The 19253-nt window shown below is 50.0% G+C and overlaps 2 protein-coding genes and 1 long non-coding RNA gene across 7 annotated transcripts in view; 1 reads left to right on the top strand and 2 right to left on the bottom strand.

Annotated features, from left to right (window-relative positions):
• WDR7 (WD repeat domain 7) overlaps positions 1-1886 on the bottom strand; it is a 43619-nt gene extending 41733 nt beyond the window's left edge. For both annotated transcript variants that reach the window (XM_042021502.1, XM_042021503.1), the window contains exon 1: positions 1781-1886. The gene's annotated coding sequence lies outside the window, so the exon portion shown is untranslated. The remainder of the gene's footprint in view (positions 1-1780) is intronic.
• A 798-nt stretch (positions 1887-2684) lies between these two features.
• On the top strand, positions 2685-9663 carry TXNL1 (thioredoxin like 1). Of its 3 annotated transcripts, none has more exons than XM_042021506.1 (8): positions 2685-2853; positions 4078-4174; positions 4679-4852; positions 5542-5664; positions 5957-6026; positions 6340-6512; positions 6930-7034; positions 9421-9663. In XM_042021506.1, exons 1-8 carry the CDS (start codon positions 2756-2758, stop codon positions 9448-9450), a joined length of 870 nt encoding a protein of 289 aa, XP_041877440.1. In that variant the 5' UTR covers positions 2685-2755; the 3' UTR covers positions 9451-9663. The 3 variants fall into 3 exon arrangements, with proteins under 3 accessions (XP_041877440.1, XP_041877439.1, XP_041877441.1); XM_042021505.1 differs by lacking the exon at positions 9421-9663 and adding an exon at positions 8599-8802; XM_042021507.1 differs by lacking the exon at positions 9421-9663 and adding an exon at positions 8123-8533.
• Positions 9664-9986: 323 nt separating this feature from the next.
• LOC121661374 overlaps positions 9987-19253 on the bottom strand; it is a 107251-nt gene continuing 97984 nt past the window's right edge. Inside the window, exon 10 of one of the 2 annotated variants that reach the window (XR_006014942.1) lies at positions 9987-18817. This is a non-coding gene — a long non-coding RNA (uncharacterized LOC121661374). The remainder of the gene's footprint in view (positions 18818-19253) is intronic. The other variant, XR_006014943.1, reaches the window with a different exon arrangement.

The raw sequence follows: 19253 nt of genomic DNA, 5'->3' as shown, positions 1-19253 counted from the left end.
CACCAATTCACACATTCCAGTGCTTTAGAACTCCCCAAAACCCACTATTTCCTGTGGAAAAAGGAACTTGGAAGTGGAAAATGGAGATGCCACGGGTAAAGTTCTTCCTGCTAATACTTCTCAGTCTCCATGGGGTAAATCTGTCTCTATCGCTTCCACAAGTGCCAAAATCCTGGTTTTCTTCCCAAAACACAATAAATTCCATGTACATAGGGATATACACACCTATCTATCTAACCGTCCTTGTATTCATTTTGCTCCACTTTAAATTCGCCCTACGACATAAAGCATTGTAAATAATGATAATAAAAAATAATATATAAATAATTCTAATCTTATAAATACAACAAATGCAGGGATGTGGGAATACATGTGACAGTATTGTACAATAAATACAACAAATGCAGGGATGTGGAAAAACACCTTCCTGAAAACAGGATTGAAAAAAATTTTAAACAGAAAGCAATTATTTAAATGAGGAAATGAACCCAAAAAATGTTAAATAATGTGTTAATCTGACAGAGTAATCCACTGACTCTTTGAACTGCTCTGCTTAGAGGTGGGATTTAGGCACATTTAATAATCCCGGATCAATTCTTATTTGAGTAAAGCCAGTAAACTGATTTTTCAAGTACAAGGTATTAAATACTGAATCCAAGACTCAACTAAACACCTTTTCAAGTTGCTTACCCAGAAATCCACAATATGGATTTTTACAGCCACAAAAGCCCTCAAATGCAACAAATCCACGGGAGGAAGAGGTAAAACAAAAGTCAACCCACCTTTGTTACACCAGAGCATGGCAAAAGCCAGGAGCTGCTCTTCCCAAACACTCCTATTTTCATTAAGTAAGGAATTAATCTCAGGATATGTGGGGACACTCCAATAATCTGCCCCCAAAATACTATTAAATAGCACAAAATAGTGTGAAATAGTATAAAATAGCTATGAATGGGCTGTTTATGCATTTGAGAAAAATCTAATTATTTTAAATTTAATTACAGATTATACTTCCTATTCATTACTTAGGGATGGAGAAAATGGACAACTGAGGGAGAGAGAAGACAATGAAAACACCTTCCCAGGATACTCAGGAGGTTCCAAATCAAGACAGAGGAGGAAATACTAATTTGGGACACGAGACTGGAGTTAATTGACACCTCTGGAAGCCACTTGCAGGTTTTCCTGGTGCTTAATTTGATGACACACTAAACCCATAGTAATTCCTCCTGTTTCAAACTGTCACAAAGAACAGTTATCCAAAGCAGCTGGAGAACACCAAATCCCATCCCTGGGTGCCAAGAGCACCGCGTCTGGCACAGGAAAGGGAAATAAAACTGGGGAAGGCTGCGAGGTAGCAAAAAAGTGGCATTAAAAGGCATTTAAGCCCCCCAAGAGGATCAATTCCGCATGAGGAGCCTCTCCTCAGGTAAGGCTCCGTCGGCACAGATGGAAACCTCCATCCATTAATAACCTGGTGCACGTTCTGAAAAGGTGAAACTTGAAATTCCAACCCCAATCCTGCCCCGTTAACAGTGCGGGGCCGGTCCCGGTGTCCCGGGGTACCTGGGCTCCTGGGTGCTACAGCAGCCGAATCCTTGGGCTCCTGGCCACGCGAGTCTCTGGATGCCCCTGAATGCCCGTGTCCCTGCACCTCCCGCTGCCGCAGCCCCCTCAGCACTCCCGCTGCGGATGCTGCGGGGGCCTGCGGAGGGCCGGGGGCTCCCCCCGCCCTCCCGCTGTGAGCGAGCCGTTCTCCCGCCCCCGTCCCGGGCCGCACCTGTTCGGTCCCGCTCCCGGCCCGCTGCCGGTGCCTCTCCCGGCCCTCACGCGTCCCGGGCGCCGCGGCCCCGCCGCGCTCGGTGCGGCTGCGGCCGGATGACACCTCCTCCCGCGACACTGGCGTAAAGCCCCAGCCGGCGCACTTGACGGCAGGCGCCGCCGCCACGGAAACTGCCGGGTTCCGCTCAGGGCGCGCAGGGAGCTGGTGACTACTTGCTTAATTAATTAATTAGCGATTACTGTAAGGCTTTAACAGTACAACAGGCGGGAGCAGAATGTTGGGGTATTCCTGGTTTTGAGCAGGAAAAGAGCAAATATGAGACATCTCGAAGTGACATGTATTATGTTGTGTTATAGAGTACCTTGGGACGTTGTCAGGAATGACGCTGCAAATGGGGTCAGAGAAAATCCTGGGTTTAATTTCGGTTTTATTTTGTGGTTAATACAAGCGTTTTTTCGACTCTTATTTCCCCCCCTTTTTGCTTCAGCGTTTATTTCAGAATTCTTTTCAGTATCGCGACACATTGGCTTTACTAAAAACCCTAATTTAAGGAAGCTGGCAAAAATTGACATCAGTTCTGCCTGCAAGAGAAAAGCGTAATCCTCATAACGTCACCAAAAAACGAGTTAATGACGAAACTAGGAGCAAATTTTTAATGTTAAAATTCAAAGGCGCGTCTCCCCTCACGGAGTTCCCGCCCTTGCCCGTTCCCAAGATGGCCGCCGGCGGCATCAGCCCGTTCCCGCCCTTCCCCTACCCAAGATGGCCGCCGGCGGCATCACCGCGTCCCCCGCTGCCCTGTCCCAAGATGGCGGCGCTGCCGCCCCGGCCCGCCCCAAGATGGCGGGCGGCGGCCGGGCGGGAGCGGAGCGGCGCGGCCGCGCCTGCGCCCGTCCCAGCGGTGCATGCCGGGCGTCCTGCCCGCCGTGACGCTGCACATCGCACCCGGCACCGCCACCGGGGCCCGCGGCCATGGCGGGCGTGAAGGTGATCGCCAACGACACCGAGTTCCAGCCCGAGCTGAGCGCCGCCGGCTCCCGCCTGGCCGTGGTGAAGTTCACCATGAGGGGGTGAGTGAGGGCGGGACGCGGCTCCGGGAAGGGCTCCGGTGTTTCCGTGTTTTTATTCTGGGTTCCTGCGAACGCGCCGGGCGCGGTTCCCCGGCGCGGTTTGCAGCGTTAGGGACGCTCGGTAGCGCGGCAGTGAAGTCGCAGCATCAGTACCGTGTTCCCAATTCCTGGGATAAATTCCCATTTTTTCCCGCCGAACCCGCTGCCCTGCGGACCCGCCAGCCCTCAGGTGCTCTGAGGGAGCAGGGGCTGCGCCGGTTTAAAGCCCCATTAAAGAGCAGGAAACGGATGGAAACAAGGTTCTTAATGTTTTATTCAGCACTAAAAACACCTGAAAACTTGGAAAAACGTATTTTGGCCCCATAAGACTTCGCTGGTTCCTCACCCCGTTTTCCCAGGACAAGTGGATAATCCCTGTTCCCCTCCTCAGCAGGGAGTTACAACTGTGGTGAAATCGGGATAAATTTGTCACCAAAGAAACCTCAACAACTGAATTATTCCCCTTAATCTGTGGAAATTAGGGAGAACAGTGATAATCTCGAGCGTTTGGGGCTTCATAGGGCACCTCATTATTGTCTAGGTGCTGCCTCTTAGTTCTGGGGGGGATTTTGCCACTTTTCTGCATCGGGTTTTTTTGATTTCACTTTTCATTTCTGTTTCCCAGTGAGAATATCCCTTTACAGGAATTGGTGCAGCTGAGCACTTCCTACACTTTTGCTGGCACAGTAAAAAAGACATTTTTTCAGCTAAGGCAATGCAGTTCAATCAAAAGAAACCAGCTCTGTCCTCTCAAGGCCAAATAAATATCGGAATAACTGGTTACAGGTGTAAATGAGATTTATTGTGGGAAGAATTTTATGATCCCGGAAGCTTTGACACATTTTGACCATTAAATATTTAAGTTACCTGTAAATACAATCTTTTCCCGGGTGGTAACACGGACTAACTATACGATTTTTTTGTAAATAGTATTTTTTTGCTGATTTTGCCCTTCTTTGTAACACTTTATTGAGCGGGACTGTGGTAAAAATGCTGCAAGTAAAGACAGTAAATTGCAGATTCCTAAATGTCATCCTTCATTGTATCACCAGCTGGCAGCCAGGTAGGGAGGGTATTTTTACAGCCGGATATCAGGAAGAGCAGGAATACTCTGGTTCTCTTTGGGGCAGGCATTGAAAAATAAAAGAAAAGTGGAATTAAGTGGAAGTGTCACTTTTTCCGCAGGTGTGGCCCTTGCTTGAGGATCGCGCCCGCCTTCAACGCCCTGAGTAACAAATACCCCCAGGCAACGTTCCTGGAGGTGGATGTGCACCAGTGCCAGGTGGGTGCTCCAAAAGCCTCCCTCTGTCTGGGGGAAGGGGCTGGCAATGGGAAGTGGAGGGAAAAGAGCGGGGAATGGGGAGCTGGAGGGCAAACCCTTCGGGCAGGACGCTGGGAGCGGTGTCTGTGGCTCTGGCTGTGCTTGGTGCATCACAAAGAGCCGGAATACGGAATTCTCCCAAACTGGGAGAACAAAATCCCTCCTCGAAGAAAATATTCCTGCAGTGCCCGCTGTGCTGCCCTTCCTTTGGGCAGTGTAAAAGCACATTCATTAATTAAATAATTATCAGCCCCCGCTGCCTGTGTTGCTAAAATAATACTGTTAGATATCGAACACAGCACTAGTGTGAATTCAAAAGAGCCTTTTCAGCCAAATATTGGTGCAATTCTTGAAGAAAAAAGGCAAAAATTCAATGAGTGGATTTATGAGTGGCACTAGATAGCTCCCAGTGGTGCGGGTGAGACTGACCTAAAGCAGTGAGTGGGGACTCCCTTCTGCTCCCAGGGCACGGCTGCCACCAACAACATCTCAGCAACCCCCACGTTCCTGTTCTTCCGGAACAAAGTGCGGATCGACCAGTACCAGGGAGCAGATGCCGTGGGCTTGGAGGACAAAATCAAACAGCACCTGGAGAACGATCCTGGCAACAGCGAAGACACAGACATCCCAAAAGGATACGTGTGTATCTCCCCAGGGTTTTACTGGAATGCTTGTGTAGCTCGGATGTTAAAAACCCCCTGGTTTTCAAACATACTTGAAGTCAAATAATTGGATTTTAGGCAAAGCTGCCCAAGAAAATCACTTGTCTGGGCTTCCTTTTCCAGAAAAAATTAAAATACTGACATGTATACATTTATTAAGAATGAAAAATCTCCCTAGTCATTAAAATGAATTTAGTGTCCTGTGATAAACCTTTTCCTTCTCAGCCATCCCAACCTGTCTTCCCAAACATTCCATAAAGTGAAAAAAGTCTCATTCTTTCTTTTCCTAATGTTTGTTGAAGTGGATGGTCCTAAAGGTGTTCCCTTTGTGTGTTTTTGTGCCTATGAAAGAATGAAAACTAAAAAAGATGGCACAGGAATACTTGGGAAAGGTGATGTGCGTGCCCTGAGTGGCACACAGGAATTACTTCCTGCTGACTGTGACTTGATTCATTGACAATTAATCAATAATTCCCTCTTTTAAACGCCTTGGAGAGCTGGCAAAGTACGTCTGATGCTCCTGTTCAGTGTTGGTACCACCTGAGGGTGGGGGGTGTGTGTGTGTGTGTCCCTGCCCCTGTGGGATGTGCAGGGGGACAGCCACTCCCAGGGCAGCTCCTCCATCCCCGTGGTTCCCACTGTGAGCAGCTGTGCCTCTGTTCCCAGATGGATCTGCTGCCGTTCATCAACAAGGCTGGCTGCGAGTGCCTCAACGAGAGCGACGAGCACGGCTTCGAGAACTGTTTACGCAAAGATTCTTCCTACCTGGAGTCCGACTGCGACGAGCAGGTGCGGCCCGCACATTCCAGGGGATTGTTTGGATTCACGTGCATATTCGACTGCAGGAGCTCTGGGACAGGCTGGGAGGGTGTAAGAAAAACCGGGGTGCAAAGCTCGTTGTAGTTACCGCTTTCCACACTGAGAATTCGTACTTTGCTGGGATGGAAAGGGCCCGAATGTGTGGAATAGAGGGAAATGACCACATGATTTTATTCCAGAGCTCCCTTATCCCTATTTCTTGTGCTGAGTTGGTTTTAAATGAAGAAACCAGTGTTTAATTGTGGCTTTTTTTCCTCCACAGCTGCTTATCACTGTAGCTTTTAGTCAGCCTGTCAAGCTTTACTCTATGAAACTTCAGGGGCCAGACAATGGTGAGTGAAGTGTCTGCTGCAAATAGAATAATTTGTTATAGATTGATATGCACATGTTATGGTTTGATACACAAATAGAAGTATTTATTGTCGTTTGATACACAAATATAACTACTTATACTTTGATACCCTGCAAAGAGACACTTGGATTTAATTCCAGGCTTAAGGTGAGAGCCACTGAAAGATGCATCTTATTTTTTTATAGTAACTCAGCTCACATTGTTCACCTACAATTTCATAATGGCACGGAATTCTGAAATTCCCTGTGGAATGTAATGCACATATGGAATCACACCCTTCTCTTTTACCCCAGGGCAAGGGCCAAAGTACATCAAAATCTTCATCAACCTCCCGCGCTCGATGGATTTTGAGGAAGCGGAACGAAGCGAACCCACCCAGGCCCTGGAGCTGGGCCCGGATGACATTAAGGAAGATGGGATCATCCAGCTCCGCTACGTAAAATTCCAGAATGTCAACAGTGTCACTGTAAGTCCCTTTTCCCTGAGGGCACACAGGGAGCTGTACAGCCAGCCACAGCATTCTGCAGCCTGTGGGAGGGACCTGCCCAGGAGTTGTCTCGGGGGCTTCAGCGAACGTCGATAAATTGATCTGAATTTAATTTCAGTCAGATCCCAGGGAAGTGGTGCCTTCTTAGGTCCTGGGTTTGCTGGCTGAACGTGGGAAGTGGAAGCTGGGAACATCCCAGCTGGGGGGTGGGTTTAACAAACTGCCAGGAAAACAGCAGTGTTCTCCGTGTAATTATTTCAATGAAGAGGACAGAAACCTCTGTAATTGGAAAAAAGCTTTACTTTGGTCAAGTCAAACACTCGAGCAGCCGATGCTTTAGGTATTAATCCGGGGAGGAAAGCTTCACTCCTTTTTTTGGCTTTTTTGCCTCTTCAGTTGTTTGTCCAGTCCAATCATGGTGATGAAGAGACAACAAGGATCACGTATTTCACATTCATTGGCACTCCCGTGCAGGCCACCAACATGAACGACTTCAAACGAGTGAGTTCCTTCCTGAGTCCCTTCCTCACACCCCTGGGGAGCAGCTTGAGCCTGCTCCGGAACGGGCTGGGGGAACAAACCCTTGGTGGTGCCACAATTCCAGGCTCAGGGTACTTTGGGAATCCAAGGGAAAACGTGTAGCTTTGTCCTGGATTTTTTCGAGCTTTCTACAAGGTTTTGATCATCAGCTTTGTAAAAATAAGTGGTAAAAACTGAAAATGTGAGGGGCTGGCAAGTTACAAACACCAAAGGCAACATTTTTTTAATAGCTGTGAGGTTTATATCTTGATTTTGGGACTCCCTTTTTTGGAAGATTTATTGTAAAAAGGCTTATTTTAAAATAAACTGCTTCAATAATGAATTTATGGTACAAATACCCTCTAATTTCAGAAGGTTAAAAGCACTAACACCAACATGGCACCTACTTAATTTTTAGCAGCAAAACTTGATCTTAACTAAACTTAAAACTTAATTTCTCTGCTGGTAATAAGTTAATAAATGAGTTTAACAGCTTTTGCTGCCTTTCACTGCCACTCAGAGTCATTAAAAAATTGTTCCACTGTTCTAAAATTAATAGATTTTAGACCTTCCTTGTTCTCCCCAGACTAGAAATATGGGAATTGCTTTTCGATCTGCTTTCGTTGGGTTTCTGTGGCTTTTTAAATTGCATGGAGAAGGTGTCTGTGGACACAGCACCCCTGCAATGGTGCTGGCAAGGGCAGGGGGAGAAGGAGCTGCTCAGAAATGCAGGAGCAGGGGTGGATTGGGAGCTGGTGATCCTGCCTCAGTCACACCCTCGTGGACACGCTGTGTAATTATAACACCATTTTCCTTCCTGAACATGGTGTTGGAGGAGAAGGGAAGTCTTTGGATGGATGGAGAGGGGGACACCAGGGAAAACACTGCTGCTTCTGTCCTCAGAGAGCAGTGGGGAGAGCCACAGAGAAACACTGACTGGCTGGGGGATACCCTTGTCCCCTCTGGAATAAAGCCCTGCTTCCTCCTCTGACCTGCTCGTTTGCAGTACAGTTTGGACACATTTTGCTGCTGCTTTGGTTCTTGTAACACTCCTTTTGTTTGTTTTCCAGCTTAACTCCCCATTCCTAAAGAACTAAAAAGGCAGAAGAAATTAAAAGTAATAACGGGATTGGTGTGGCCTCGCTCTTCCCCCTCCCTCTGCTCAGCTCCCACCCTTCCCAAATCCTGGAGCATCTTCGCTTCCTGACTCACCAGCTCAGCTTTCCCCTCCTCTCCCTGCCCCAGATCTTGCCTTAGACACTTCTCTTTCCCAAATTCTGTTCCTTTTTTAACCTGAACTTGCCATTTTAAGGCCACACCAAGCAGTCCTTTAACAATCCAGCCTGGATTGAATCCTGTGGAGCTCTGGAGCAGCTCCCCCAAGGCTTTTTGTTAATATCCCAATGGAAAGGGAGGAACATGGATCAACTTGGGGGGTAATAAAGAGTTTCCTGTGGGAAGGTGGGATGGGATGGGCAGAAAATGGGCGGGGTTGAGCTGAGATGCTGAAATACCCATATCCATATCCATGTGCTGGGTTTTCCAGATAATACACATGGGCCACTTGTCCCTCTCTGCCTCTGACTGGTATAGAATATTTTCGTTGATATTCCATACTTGCTAACACCTAATCCTTAATCCTTTAACTCTGGTTTTCCTTTTTTCCCCTCACTTCTTTGCCTAATCTGTGTGTGAACACAGTTTGGAACCACGCCAGGAATAAACCAATTTACAGGAATGCCAACTTTAACTCTGGCCGTGGGCTTCAAAAATGCTTTTCCTAGCAGCTCTTAATCACTGTGGGACAGAGAGCTCAGCTGGACAGTGAGAATTCCTGCCTCCTGCAGCCTGACAGGGAATGAACACGGGGAGGGAGCAGGAAAAACGCTTCCAGCAGGTCCATGAGGTTCAGGCCTGGGAGGGCTTGGGGGTTTGTTTTTAATAACTGGAAATCCCTGGATTTCTGGATGGTTTCCTTGGTTTGAGCTGCATGATGAGGTCAATATTCAAAGGTGCCAAGGGGAAGGAACAGCCTCACATGGAGCATCCGGGGGGTTCTTCCCGCTTGAGTTTCTCCTGGAGTGTGTTAACGCTTGATGTTTAACCTGGGGTTGGGGTGTTCTCCTGCAGTTCCAGCTCTAACTCCTGCCCCCAAGCCGAGGCCTTGCTGTGTCCCTGCACTAAACTCGGGATTTGTGTGTGGTTTTCCAGCCCTTAACCCTGCAGGGATCCCCAGATTCCCGGCCCTCCGGAGCTCCCGGAACGCACGGTCTGGACTCGATCCCTGGGAATTGCACTTAAATCTGCTGAACCAAGAACGTCCTGCCCAGGTTTTCAACTATATTCCCATTTCTTTTTCCTCTTCCAGGTAGTTGGCAAAAAAGGAGAGAGCCACTAGGAAGCAAAGCCACTGGAAGGCCTTATCCCAGTCCAAGATTCCCACTTTTCTCTCCAACTCCTGGATAATTGCTTGACCATAACCAGAGACTGTCAGGTTGATCTACTGCCATTTCCAATAAATCATTGCTTTCAGCTGGAGTGTGTTCCTGGTGTAATCCTCCTCCTCCTCCATGGATTTGTAAATAAAATTCCTGACTTTTGCCAAGTTGAATTTTGTTACTCCAAGAATTGTGGCTCTTTTGTTCCACTGAAACTTCCCAGCTCCGCTGAGAGTCACATGTTAAATACAAGTAAAATTGGAGTTTCTTTGGATTGTTATTCCCACAAAATACAGATAATTCTTGGATAGGAGTAAGTTCACATGTTTAATTCCCATTTCCCTTTAAAATCAGAGCAGAGGACACAGATTTTAAATCATCATTCCATGAACTTCCACCAAATTCCTGACTGTTCCAAAAGTTTTTACTATTAGAAATTCCTGACCTTGTTTCCCAGGAGAGCTGGGATTAGATGTTTTTCCTTCCTTCTTTTATTGGATGTTTTCCCTCTCTGATTTCAATAAGGGAATATTTATTGCAAATGTTAGTTTTCCATCTTAATTGGAATTTTTGTACTGCTTAGGGCACATTTCCAAGAAAATTTACCAAATTAATGTTGGTAAATCAGGCATTGATCAGCACCATATCCACAGAATTCTGTAAATTCCCTGGAAAACTGGCTAAGTGTCTAATTGCCATAATTAATCTCTTTGTAAAGTTAAATTTAATGCATTTTTAATTACATAAATCCCATTAAAACTTAAATCCTGACCTAATTGCTGTTCCTTGGACACAGTGGGGTGGTTCTTTTCTGCCTTGGCACATTTGGATGTTCATCCCAAGTGAATTTCCTGCTAAAATAGGAATTCTTTTCCAAGCAGAAGAGGGAATTGTCTAGAAAGCCGTGTTTTCTGGGAGGCAGCGGGTTTGTTTTCACCCTCCCTGCACAATCCAGGATGCTCCCGGAGCTGTGTTAGTCGATGGCGTGTGGTGACAGTTTCATTCCGCCCCTAATTCCTCACTCCTTTGTTCAGAGGGATGTAAGACATGGAATTATATAGAGAAATAAATAATTTTTAATACGAAAACTTCCTGATTCTGGTTTTGTACGCTCGTCCCCTCTAGGACTCACGGCGAAGTGCCTTGTGAAAGGATTTCCCTTATTCCTACCTGAGTTATGTGGTAAGTTTGATTCTCCTGTTACGAAAGACAAATTAAATGTGGAATATTTTTATTTTGGGTTGCCCGGCTGGCCCTGGGCACGTGGATTTCATCACTGGTTGTCTCTGGCTGGTGTCCGCTGTCCTCCTGCCTCTGGGTCACCTGCTGATCATCAAACGGGGATTTTTGGGGTCGATTTTGGGTTTTTTAAGTTTATTTTTGTTTGTTTATTTTGGGGCGTTTTCGCTTCAGGGCTGGAGGGAGGCGTTGGCCCTGACGCTCTCCAGGGTTCCTCGCAGCCGCGCCGCGACGGCCCCGGGGCGATGCGGGGGCGAGGCCGGGGCGGGATGCGGGCCCGGCCCGTCCCCACGAGGTGGCGCTGCGGGCCCGGCGGAGTCACCCCGCGGGGCGCACGGAGCCTCCGCGCCATCCCAAGCGCCGGTCCTGCGGCGCTCCGGGCTGGGCCTGCGGCCGGCAAGGGCGGCTGCAGCCGCCGTGCCTCGGCACGCCCTGCAGGAAAACGGGACAACGCACCTCGGCCTCGCAGGAACTGAGTTAATACCAGGAGAACCCGGCCGGGGGGTCCTGATTTTTTTTTCCAATATATAATGTAGCTGAAACCTGAGTTTTAATTTAATTAAAAGTGAATCCTTGCCGTGGTAGCCGCTTGTACACCCTAGGGAATTTATCCCGAAATTCATCCCGACATTCTTCAGGTGCCTCCTGCACGTGTTGCAAGCCTGGATGGGAATGCAGGTGGGAATCAGGAGCTCTGTTATCCCGCTTTAATAAGACCTGATCACTGATTAATTAGGGCATGATTAACTTAAGGCTATTATTGGGAGCTCTGTGTGAGTGTGTATCTATTTTGGGAAGAAATTTAGGGAATATGTTTCGGGAAAGGTGAGCCACGAGTGGCTCCACCAAAATTCCCTCAAGCAAGAAAAGAGGTTATTGGAGTGAAATGAACACAAGTCAGCCCCCAGTGACCGAGGGTTTCAAATGTCACATCCCCGGGCCGGACGCCGGTGGTGCTGGGAATCTGCAGCTGGATGGGAGCACAAGCGGCCCTTGGAGAGCAGGGAATGGCAGGAACTGCCTCCAGTCTCCAGGATTGTCCCATTAATCACATTTGTCTCCAGGACTGCCTCAGTTCTAACTCCAAGTGTTGTTTTCCCCTTGGAATGTCCCATGTGGAAAAGCTCCGAATTGAAAAACCGACTGAAGATGAAAGAGCAGGAGGTTGTGGAGCTTCCCAGACACCAAAAATCACCTTCCATGCATCTCCTGAGCACCCGGCCAGGCCAGACTTGAGTTCCTGCCATGTGTTCCCCTTAATTTGAGTTATTCCCCAAATTCCAAAGGCTTGACAGCACACACAGAGCTTCTGGAGCATTTAATACACTTTTCCCTAAAATTTCCAGGGAGAGAATTCTGAAACGATTCTCAAGGCAAAGGGAAAAACACCTTTCCACTTAATTTCAGGGTTGCATTTCCTCCTATGTAGAATAACATTTAATGGCCAAAACACTTCATCTCCTTGCTGATGTTTTTAAACCGAAATACCCAGGAGTTCCCGTGACATTAATATTTTTAGTATTTGGATTTTTCAGAAGGCTTTTGTTTTCCCAAATGTTCCCCCAATGGCCTGAATTTCCCAAATTCCCAAGCAAGCAGGAGCCGTGGTGGCTGAGCTCCGGAAGGCAGTGGTGTGTCACTAACACCGTGTCATTAACACTGGGGGAAATCTCCAATTGCGGCTTCCTGCAGAAAAAGCTGCCAGCAGAATTCGCTCCACGACTTTCCCTCCCTTGCCAACGTGTATTTTGCTCCCCAGGCCCTCTCTGCCGCTCGGAACACACCATTCCCTGGGAAAATGCCTTTTTTCCCCTTAAATGAACCATCAGGAAATACTCGTTTCTTTTTCTCACTTTTCAAATGTTGCCCTTTCATTTTTCGTGGTTTATACCTCTGTAAGTCCCAAGTCCTGCACTGGGATGCAGGAACCGAGGGAAGCACAAGCATGGGATCGTCATGGGATCATGGATCAGACACCAAAAGCCTTGTTTCCTGCAAACATGACATTTAAATCACCCCCCATGTGCTGAATTAACCCCACTCTGACCAGTAATCCCAGCCCAGCCCCGGGACTGGTGGTCCAGCCCGGCTTTCCACACTTCCCGTGCCGGGCTCCGATTCCTTCTGTGCACAGCTGATGATGGGAAGAGCCTGAGGAAGTCCTGGAGCTTCTCCTTGGGCCAGGAAAGGTCAGGGAACCAAAGTGTCAGAGTGCCAGGATGGATAAAATGCCCCAAAGTCTCCATCCCAGGGCTGAAATCGTTGGCAGTTTCTAATTTTTTTTTTTAATTTTTATTTTTATTAAGGAAAAGGGAAAGGAAGTTGGAGGTGTTTTCCCTGATTACCACATTATAATGTCGATGGGAAAAAAGGCAGAAAAACGATGGCATTTTGGTGAATTTCCCCCATTTCTGACCATCAGAATTTAAAGCTTTTATACTTCTCAAGCAGCTCCAAGGGGAGGAAAGATGTTTTTCCTCCTCAGTTCTGCTCAGAGCATGGAATGACTCCACTTGCACAGCTCCCCATTTCATGGAAAACAATGGGCTCTCCCTGGGCAATTTTCCTGGGCAAAATGGCTTTTTAGAGGAATTCATGTGGCATTATTTCCCGATTCCAGGGAAATCTGAGTTATCCAGATATAAATGCTCTAGATTGCATTTCTTACACACCCCCAGGTAAATGTGAGCTGATACCTCAGCTTCCAGATCAATTATCCCTCAATATTTTCTTTCAGATGAAATCTGCCTGTCAGAGGATGATTTGTAGCTACTGAGGCATGAATTTAATCCCATTTTTCAATGGGAATTAATATTATTTCTGGGAAGCAGAGAGAAGGGATGGCAGCTTCTAACTGCAGGGCTGGCAGGTTTTAATTTGGAGTATTTCAGGCTCGGCTTAGGTGCTGCTGGCTGGTGTTCCTGAGGGCTCCTCCCACTGGGATCCCGGGGATCGGAGCCAGAGCAGGACGGGGTGACAGCCCCTCCCGGGAGAGCTGCCCACAGCAGCCGGGGCCGGGGCCGGGCTGTCAGCTGCAGCTCCGGGAACTCGGGCTGGGGCTGGAATTTTCCTGCAGTAATTAGTCTCTCTGTGAGTTTTTAGGCTCCGTGTCATGTTGTGAAGGCAACATGTTCGACAGCGGTACCTGCCGGGGGAGGATCCGCGGCAGCCGCATTTCTCATGCCAGACAGCGGAAAAATGGGATGTGAGACTTGGGAACGGCGGGGGGCACGGTGACTTTCAGCGACAAGGAGGATCCCAGCCAGTTGGCAAATGTCAGGCCGGGCCTCCTGCCTCTCCCTCGGCTCCTTGGGCCTCGGAAGTGCGGGCAGGTGGCGTTCCCCTGCCGGAATCACCTGTGGCACCTGAAAACCGGGCAGCAGAAAACCGGACAGGTGAAAGTGCTGCACAGCCTCGGAGGGAAGGGATCTCACCCCGTGCTCAGGGATGGGAATGGATCCTCGACTTCAATGGATTAAATGTCAGCTGGAGTATTTCATTGCTCTTAATGCTCTAAGTGGAGTCCTTCCATATGTTTGGGAATTGTTCTAATATTGAGGGAATACTGTCAGAACTGGTGATTTCCAGCTGGCTGTGGAGCTGGGAAGGGACAGGCCAGCCCCCTCTGGAGCTGCTGGTGCTGCAGATCCCTGGGATCGGGTGCTGGATGGCTCAGTGAGGGACACCAGCCCTGGGCTGCAGAGGGAGCAGGTGGAGAGCACGCTCCGGAGCGATTCCCATCGCCTGGAGGGATGGGGGTCTCTTTCCCATGGCACGCTCAGAAATCATCTTGGAGCATCTCATCCATCACCCCCAAATTGCTCAGCAACCTCCAGGCCAGCGGGAGCGGGAGAGCATCTGTTCGTGCCGCCGGAGCCGTGCTGACGGAGTGCCAGGGGCGGCGCTCCCGGCCCGCTCCCCGCTGTCGGGAGCCAAGGTGGGGCTTGGAGGTGGATGGAGCCCCTGGGATGCAGTGCCCCAAAGGGCTGCCCCCGGTCAGTGACTGTTTGGTGGGGTCTGGGACAAGGGCAGCGCTCTGCCAGGTGCAATTCCAGAGTGAAATGGGGAAAATGGGAATTCCCACGCAGGACAGGACCCCCTCCCTTGGCACCCCTGCCCAAGGTGACAAGAGAGGGGACAAGGGCACTGCTTCCCAGTGGGAAGCATCCTGAAATACGCTGTAATACTGCTTTTGTGAAGGACGTGGGATTCCATAATTGGGGATGCTTCATGGAAGTGAAACTCCCAAATGTGTTAGGGCTTGCAGGACACCGTTATTTTTAAATCTTCACATTTGTAGGAATTGTAACCAAACACCTTTTCCAACAGGAATAAAAGCACAGGCTATTTGGTGGGTGGCAGCTGTGGCCAGAGCCATGCCATAAAAATCCATGCGTGGGGCTATTAATCCAGGCAGGAATTCTGCTGGCTCTGTGCAGGGTGTCTGGAGCAGAGCCTTCCCCACAGCTCACGCTGGGATATTCAGGGAGATGTTTTCCCAGTGTGGCAGTGCAGGAACCAGCAGAGCTCCTTGGAGCCCTGGGGGTACCAGGCATCCCTGAGGAGAGGCGGGATCTGTGCCCTCCCAGCGCTGGCCGTGCCTCGGTTTACCTCTGGGGTGACCTCCGCGTGCCCTCTCCCCTCGGAGCCCCCTGTGCCAGTGCCAGGTGGGAGCTGGCGTTCCCGCCGTGGGAAATGCCAGCCTGCCCGCGCTTCCCATCACTAGGCAACGGCTCCATCCCGGTTTCTGTGCTCCCAGTTGGCACCTCCCACCATGTTCTTGCTGTGCAGGGGATGCAGAAGCCCAATTTCTATCTTTGGGTGCCAGTGCACGTCGGAGGCACCGGCGCGAGCACGGGGAAATCGCTGGCACGCAGCGGGCGGGTGACACGGGGACCCCGCGCGCCTGGAGCTCCTCGGCGCGGGGCCGGGGGCTGCCGAACCCAGGCCAAAAAAGTTGGGAGGGTTTTTTTTTGTCACATCCCAACTCGGAGCAGCTCAAAGAAACAAACACTTTTAATGGAGCATATGCAGGCGCCGGAGAAGGAGAAGCTTCACAATGCATCTGCTGCGGGACCAGAAGGCTCCGCCGAGGTGTGAAGTGGGAGGAGAAAAATTCCGAGTGGATGATGCCAGAGAAGATTGCAGAAATATTAAGCAGAAGGAATGTAAACACGTGGAGCTCGGGAGGGCTGGCACAAAGAGCCATCGGGTTCAGGGCCGTGGGGACGGCCCCAGGCCCCACCCAGGAGTGGCCGTGGACACCTTTGCTGGGTGCTCCCCATCCCAGGAGCCTTTCCCCGCCGCTTGGCTCTGACTGGGTGTTCAGGCTGTGTCCCAGGCCAGGCTGGATGGGGCTTGGGGCAACCTGGGCTAATGGAAGGTGTCCCTGCCCATGGCAGGGGTGGAATGGGATGATCCTTCAAATCCTTTCCAAGCCAACCCATTCCATGATTCTCCAAGGCACCATCAGAGCTCCTCCACTCAGCTCCCAGGGCCCGGGAGCCTCACAGATTGATTTCCATTTTCCATAGGGAACAACAGCTTCACCGTAATATCGATTTCCACGCAACGTGTTCCGCTGCAAACATAAACACTGGGAACACCTGCCTTCGCTGCTGATAACGGGGAGGGCTCCTTATCAGCGGGAATATCACCTCATTACCCCTGTTCCGCATTCAGGAGCGTGCAGGGCTTATCTCTTCCAGCCAGTGGCCAAACTCTGCTCTCCCTCAACCCTCGGCACCGCGGAGAATCCAGCGAGCCTGCGCACTCGGAGCTGGAAGCAGGATCTGGAGCTCTTACTCCTTAATTCTTCTGATTAAAGGAATATTTCCCAGTTTCAGAGCTGCCTTTCTGCTCCCCTCTGGCAGGTGCAAGGGGCTCTTCCCCCAGTACCACCAGCAGCTCCAGCACAAGGCAGGATTGGGATGTCCCAGGAAGGGTCCCTGCCTGTCCTCAGGTGCTTTTTGGGAACTCCAGCACAGGGTGTCCCCCTGAGCACAGGCTCCAGTCCGTGCTGGGAATGGCCAGCAGGATTTCTGGGGCTGAACCACTGAGGCTCAAACTGACAAGGGTTCCAAAAGAAATCCCAAGGGGGGGATTAAAACTCCCAAAGTGGAGTTTTGCCCTGGATAAACAGCAGTGTCCTGTCTGGGTGCTGTCCCATAAGTGACCCTTGCTGTCAGCCATGACTGACTCCCATCTCCTGTCTCCCATCTCTTTTCCTGACACCCTGCAGCCAAATGCCCAGTTTTCCCTGTGCCAGGGCAAGGTGACTCTCTCCCGCTCGGCATCCCCAGGGAGGCCGAGCCGAGGGGCCGTGGCTGCCAGGGCAGCTTTGCCCGAGGTTCCGGCCACGGAAGAGCCAGCGGCATCTGCTGAGGTGGCCGGGAGACAGTTTAATGTATTCCTCTGACCTTTCCAAGCGCTTCTCCAGCTGCAGCTGCCTGGTGGCCCACCAGGGACATGTGTGCTCTGCTTGGGAGATGGAGCTCCCATCTCCCTGACCAGGGAGGGAAAGAAAGGAGCAGCTTCCCAAATGCTCCAAACCAGCTGGCAGGTGCTCCCTGGCCTTCAGTGGCCATGGCTGCCAAAAGGAATGGCATGGAATGGAATGTTTTCAGTGACCACCCAGCCCACTGCCTCTGGATGAAAGGTGGTGACTGGGATACAGCTGGAAAGATATAAATATATAATTCCTGCACTTTCCAAGGTCACATTGTGCAGACTTGAACTGGCTTCCCAGGGCTTTGGGTAAGGAAAGATAAAATAAGCCATGGGCAGGATCCCAGTGGAATCTATTTCCCATGGAAATTGATCCAACAGCACGTGGCTGTGGCTCCCAGCTCCCTCCCAAGGGCTGGGATGGCTGCTCCCACCGGCACATGCCGGTATCCCAGCTGTGGATGTCACCCCATGTGTGCACGGCAGCCTCGCTCCCCCTGAAGCCGGGGCACGTACGCAGAATTCCAGAGGAATAATGAGGGAAAGATGTTTGCCCCAGTAAATGAGCCTCATTAGGAATGTGATGGGAGCCATCAGGACCGAGAGGTTCCCAAATTCCTTTAATATCCATCGTGGGTAGCTCCTGAAGAGTCGTTGCAGCACCTGCACGCGGCGCTGGCTGCGCCAGGCCCTGCTCGCACCACGCCCTCCCCAAGCCCCGAGAACGGCGGCCGCTGCTCTGGAGGAGCCAATGGTTTGTGGGAAGCAGGTAATGACTATTCCCATCTCAGCAGCTTCCTAATGCAAGCTCATCCCGAGAAATATGACACATCCGCCTCCTTTGGAGGCAGCTCATTAAAGGCGGAGGGTTTGCACTCCCACTGCTCCAGGAAGATGCTGCATTTTTCAAATTTGATTCCTGAACCAATTAGTTTTCCATCCTCTAAATGCCTCCTTTATCCTCGGCGCATTATCCGGCAGCGCTGTCGCTGCTTTAATGGGAGTCATTATTTGAGCTGGAATGTTGGGGCTGGGGAGTCACGTTGGTTCCGGTGTGTAAAGTACAAATGGAGGTGTCATTTCCAGAGGGAGCCCAGCCCTGGATCCCATGGGATCTGCTCCAGGGTGCCCAGAACAGCTGTGGCTGCCCCTGGATCCCTGGAAGTGTCCCAGGCCAGGTTGGATGGGGCTTGGAGCAGCCTGGGCTAGTGGAAGGTGTGGCATAGTGGCCCGTGGCAGTGGTGCGACTGGGTGATCCTTAAAATCCCTTCCCACCTAAACCATTCAGGCATTCCATCATCCCGTGAAAGCAGAGCCTTACCTGATTCCTTATTAGCAGCAGGAATAGCAGGAATTCTGTTCATTTGCAGCCCAGCTTGAGGAGAAGCCAGGCCTGAGCCTCGGAATCACTGCCATGCAGACAGGAGCCAGATTTCCCTTCCCTTGCTGCCCTCGGGAGCGGTGTCCAGAATGTCATTAATGAAGCGAGCAGCAGTAGGTGGCTGAGGAGGGAAGACATTAATTCCTGAAAGCAGGACACACATGGCACCACGTCCATCGGCCAGGAGCTGGGAAATCATTCCCTCGGAATTGTTTCTGCGGCCGTGGCGCTGTTCGGCTTCAGCTGAACTGATCAGATCCCTGCTGAAAACCAAACTGCACTCAGATTGATGCTGCCCTGACCTATATCCACCGCTTTTTGGTGGAAAATAATTATCTAATTAAGTTATAATAAACATAATTTCATAATACATCTAATTTTATTCTATATAACTTTATAATATTTATAACATTATGTATATCTATAGAGAGACACCTTAGTATCCCTATATATACCATAACTTGATAAATTCCAAACTATGTGGTTTGAGCTGCTGCTCACCCAGAGTCCTCCACTTGGAACAAGCCCAGGCATGGAAAACCCTTTGGAAAATCTTCCCAGGCACAGGAAGCTGTTGGCTGGAGCAGTGTATCCTGGGGGAGCTTGTGCCATACTGATAAATCCGTATTTTAAAGGGCCACTGATTTTTTTTTTGGGGGGGGGGGGTGGGGCTCAAAAGCTCCCAAACGCCTCCTG

This window comes from Corvus kubaryi, unplaced genomic scaffold (assembly GCF_017639235.1).
Source record: "Corvus kubaryi isolate FWS band 111438036 unplaced genomic scaffold, C.kubaryi_AGA036_p1.0 37149, whole genome shotgun sequence".
Lineage (NCBI taxonomy): Eukaryota > Metazoa > Chordata > Aves > Passeriformes > Corvidae > Corvus > Corvus kubaryi.
This window is presented reverse-complemented; position numbering and strand designations above follow the sequence as displayed.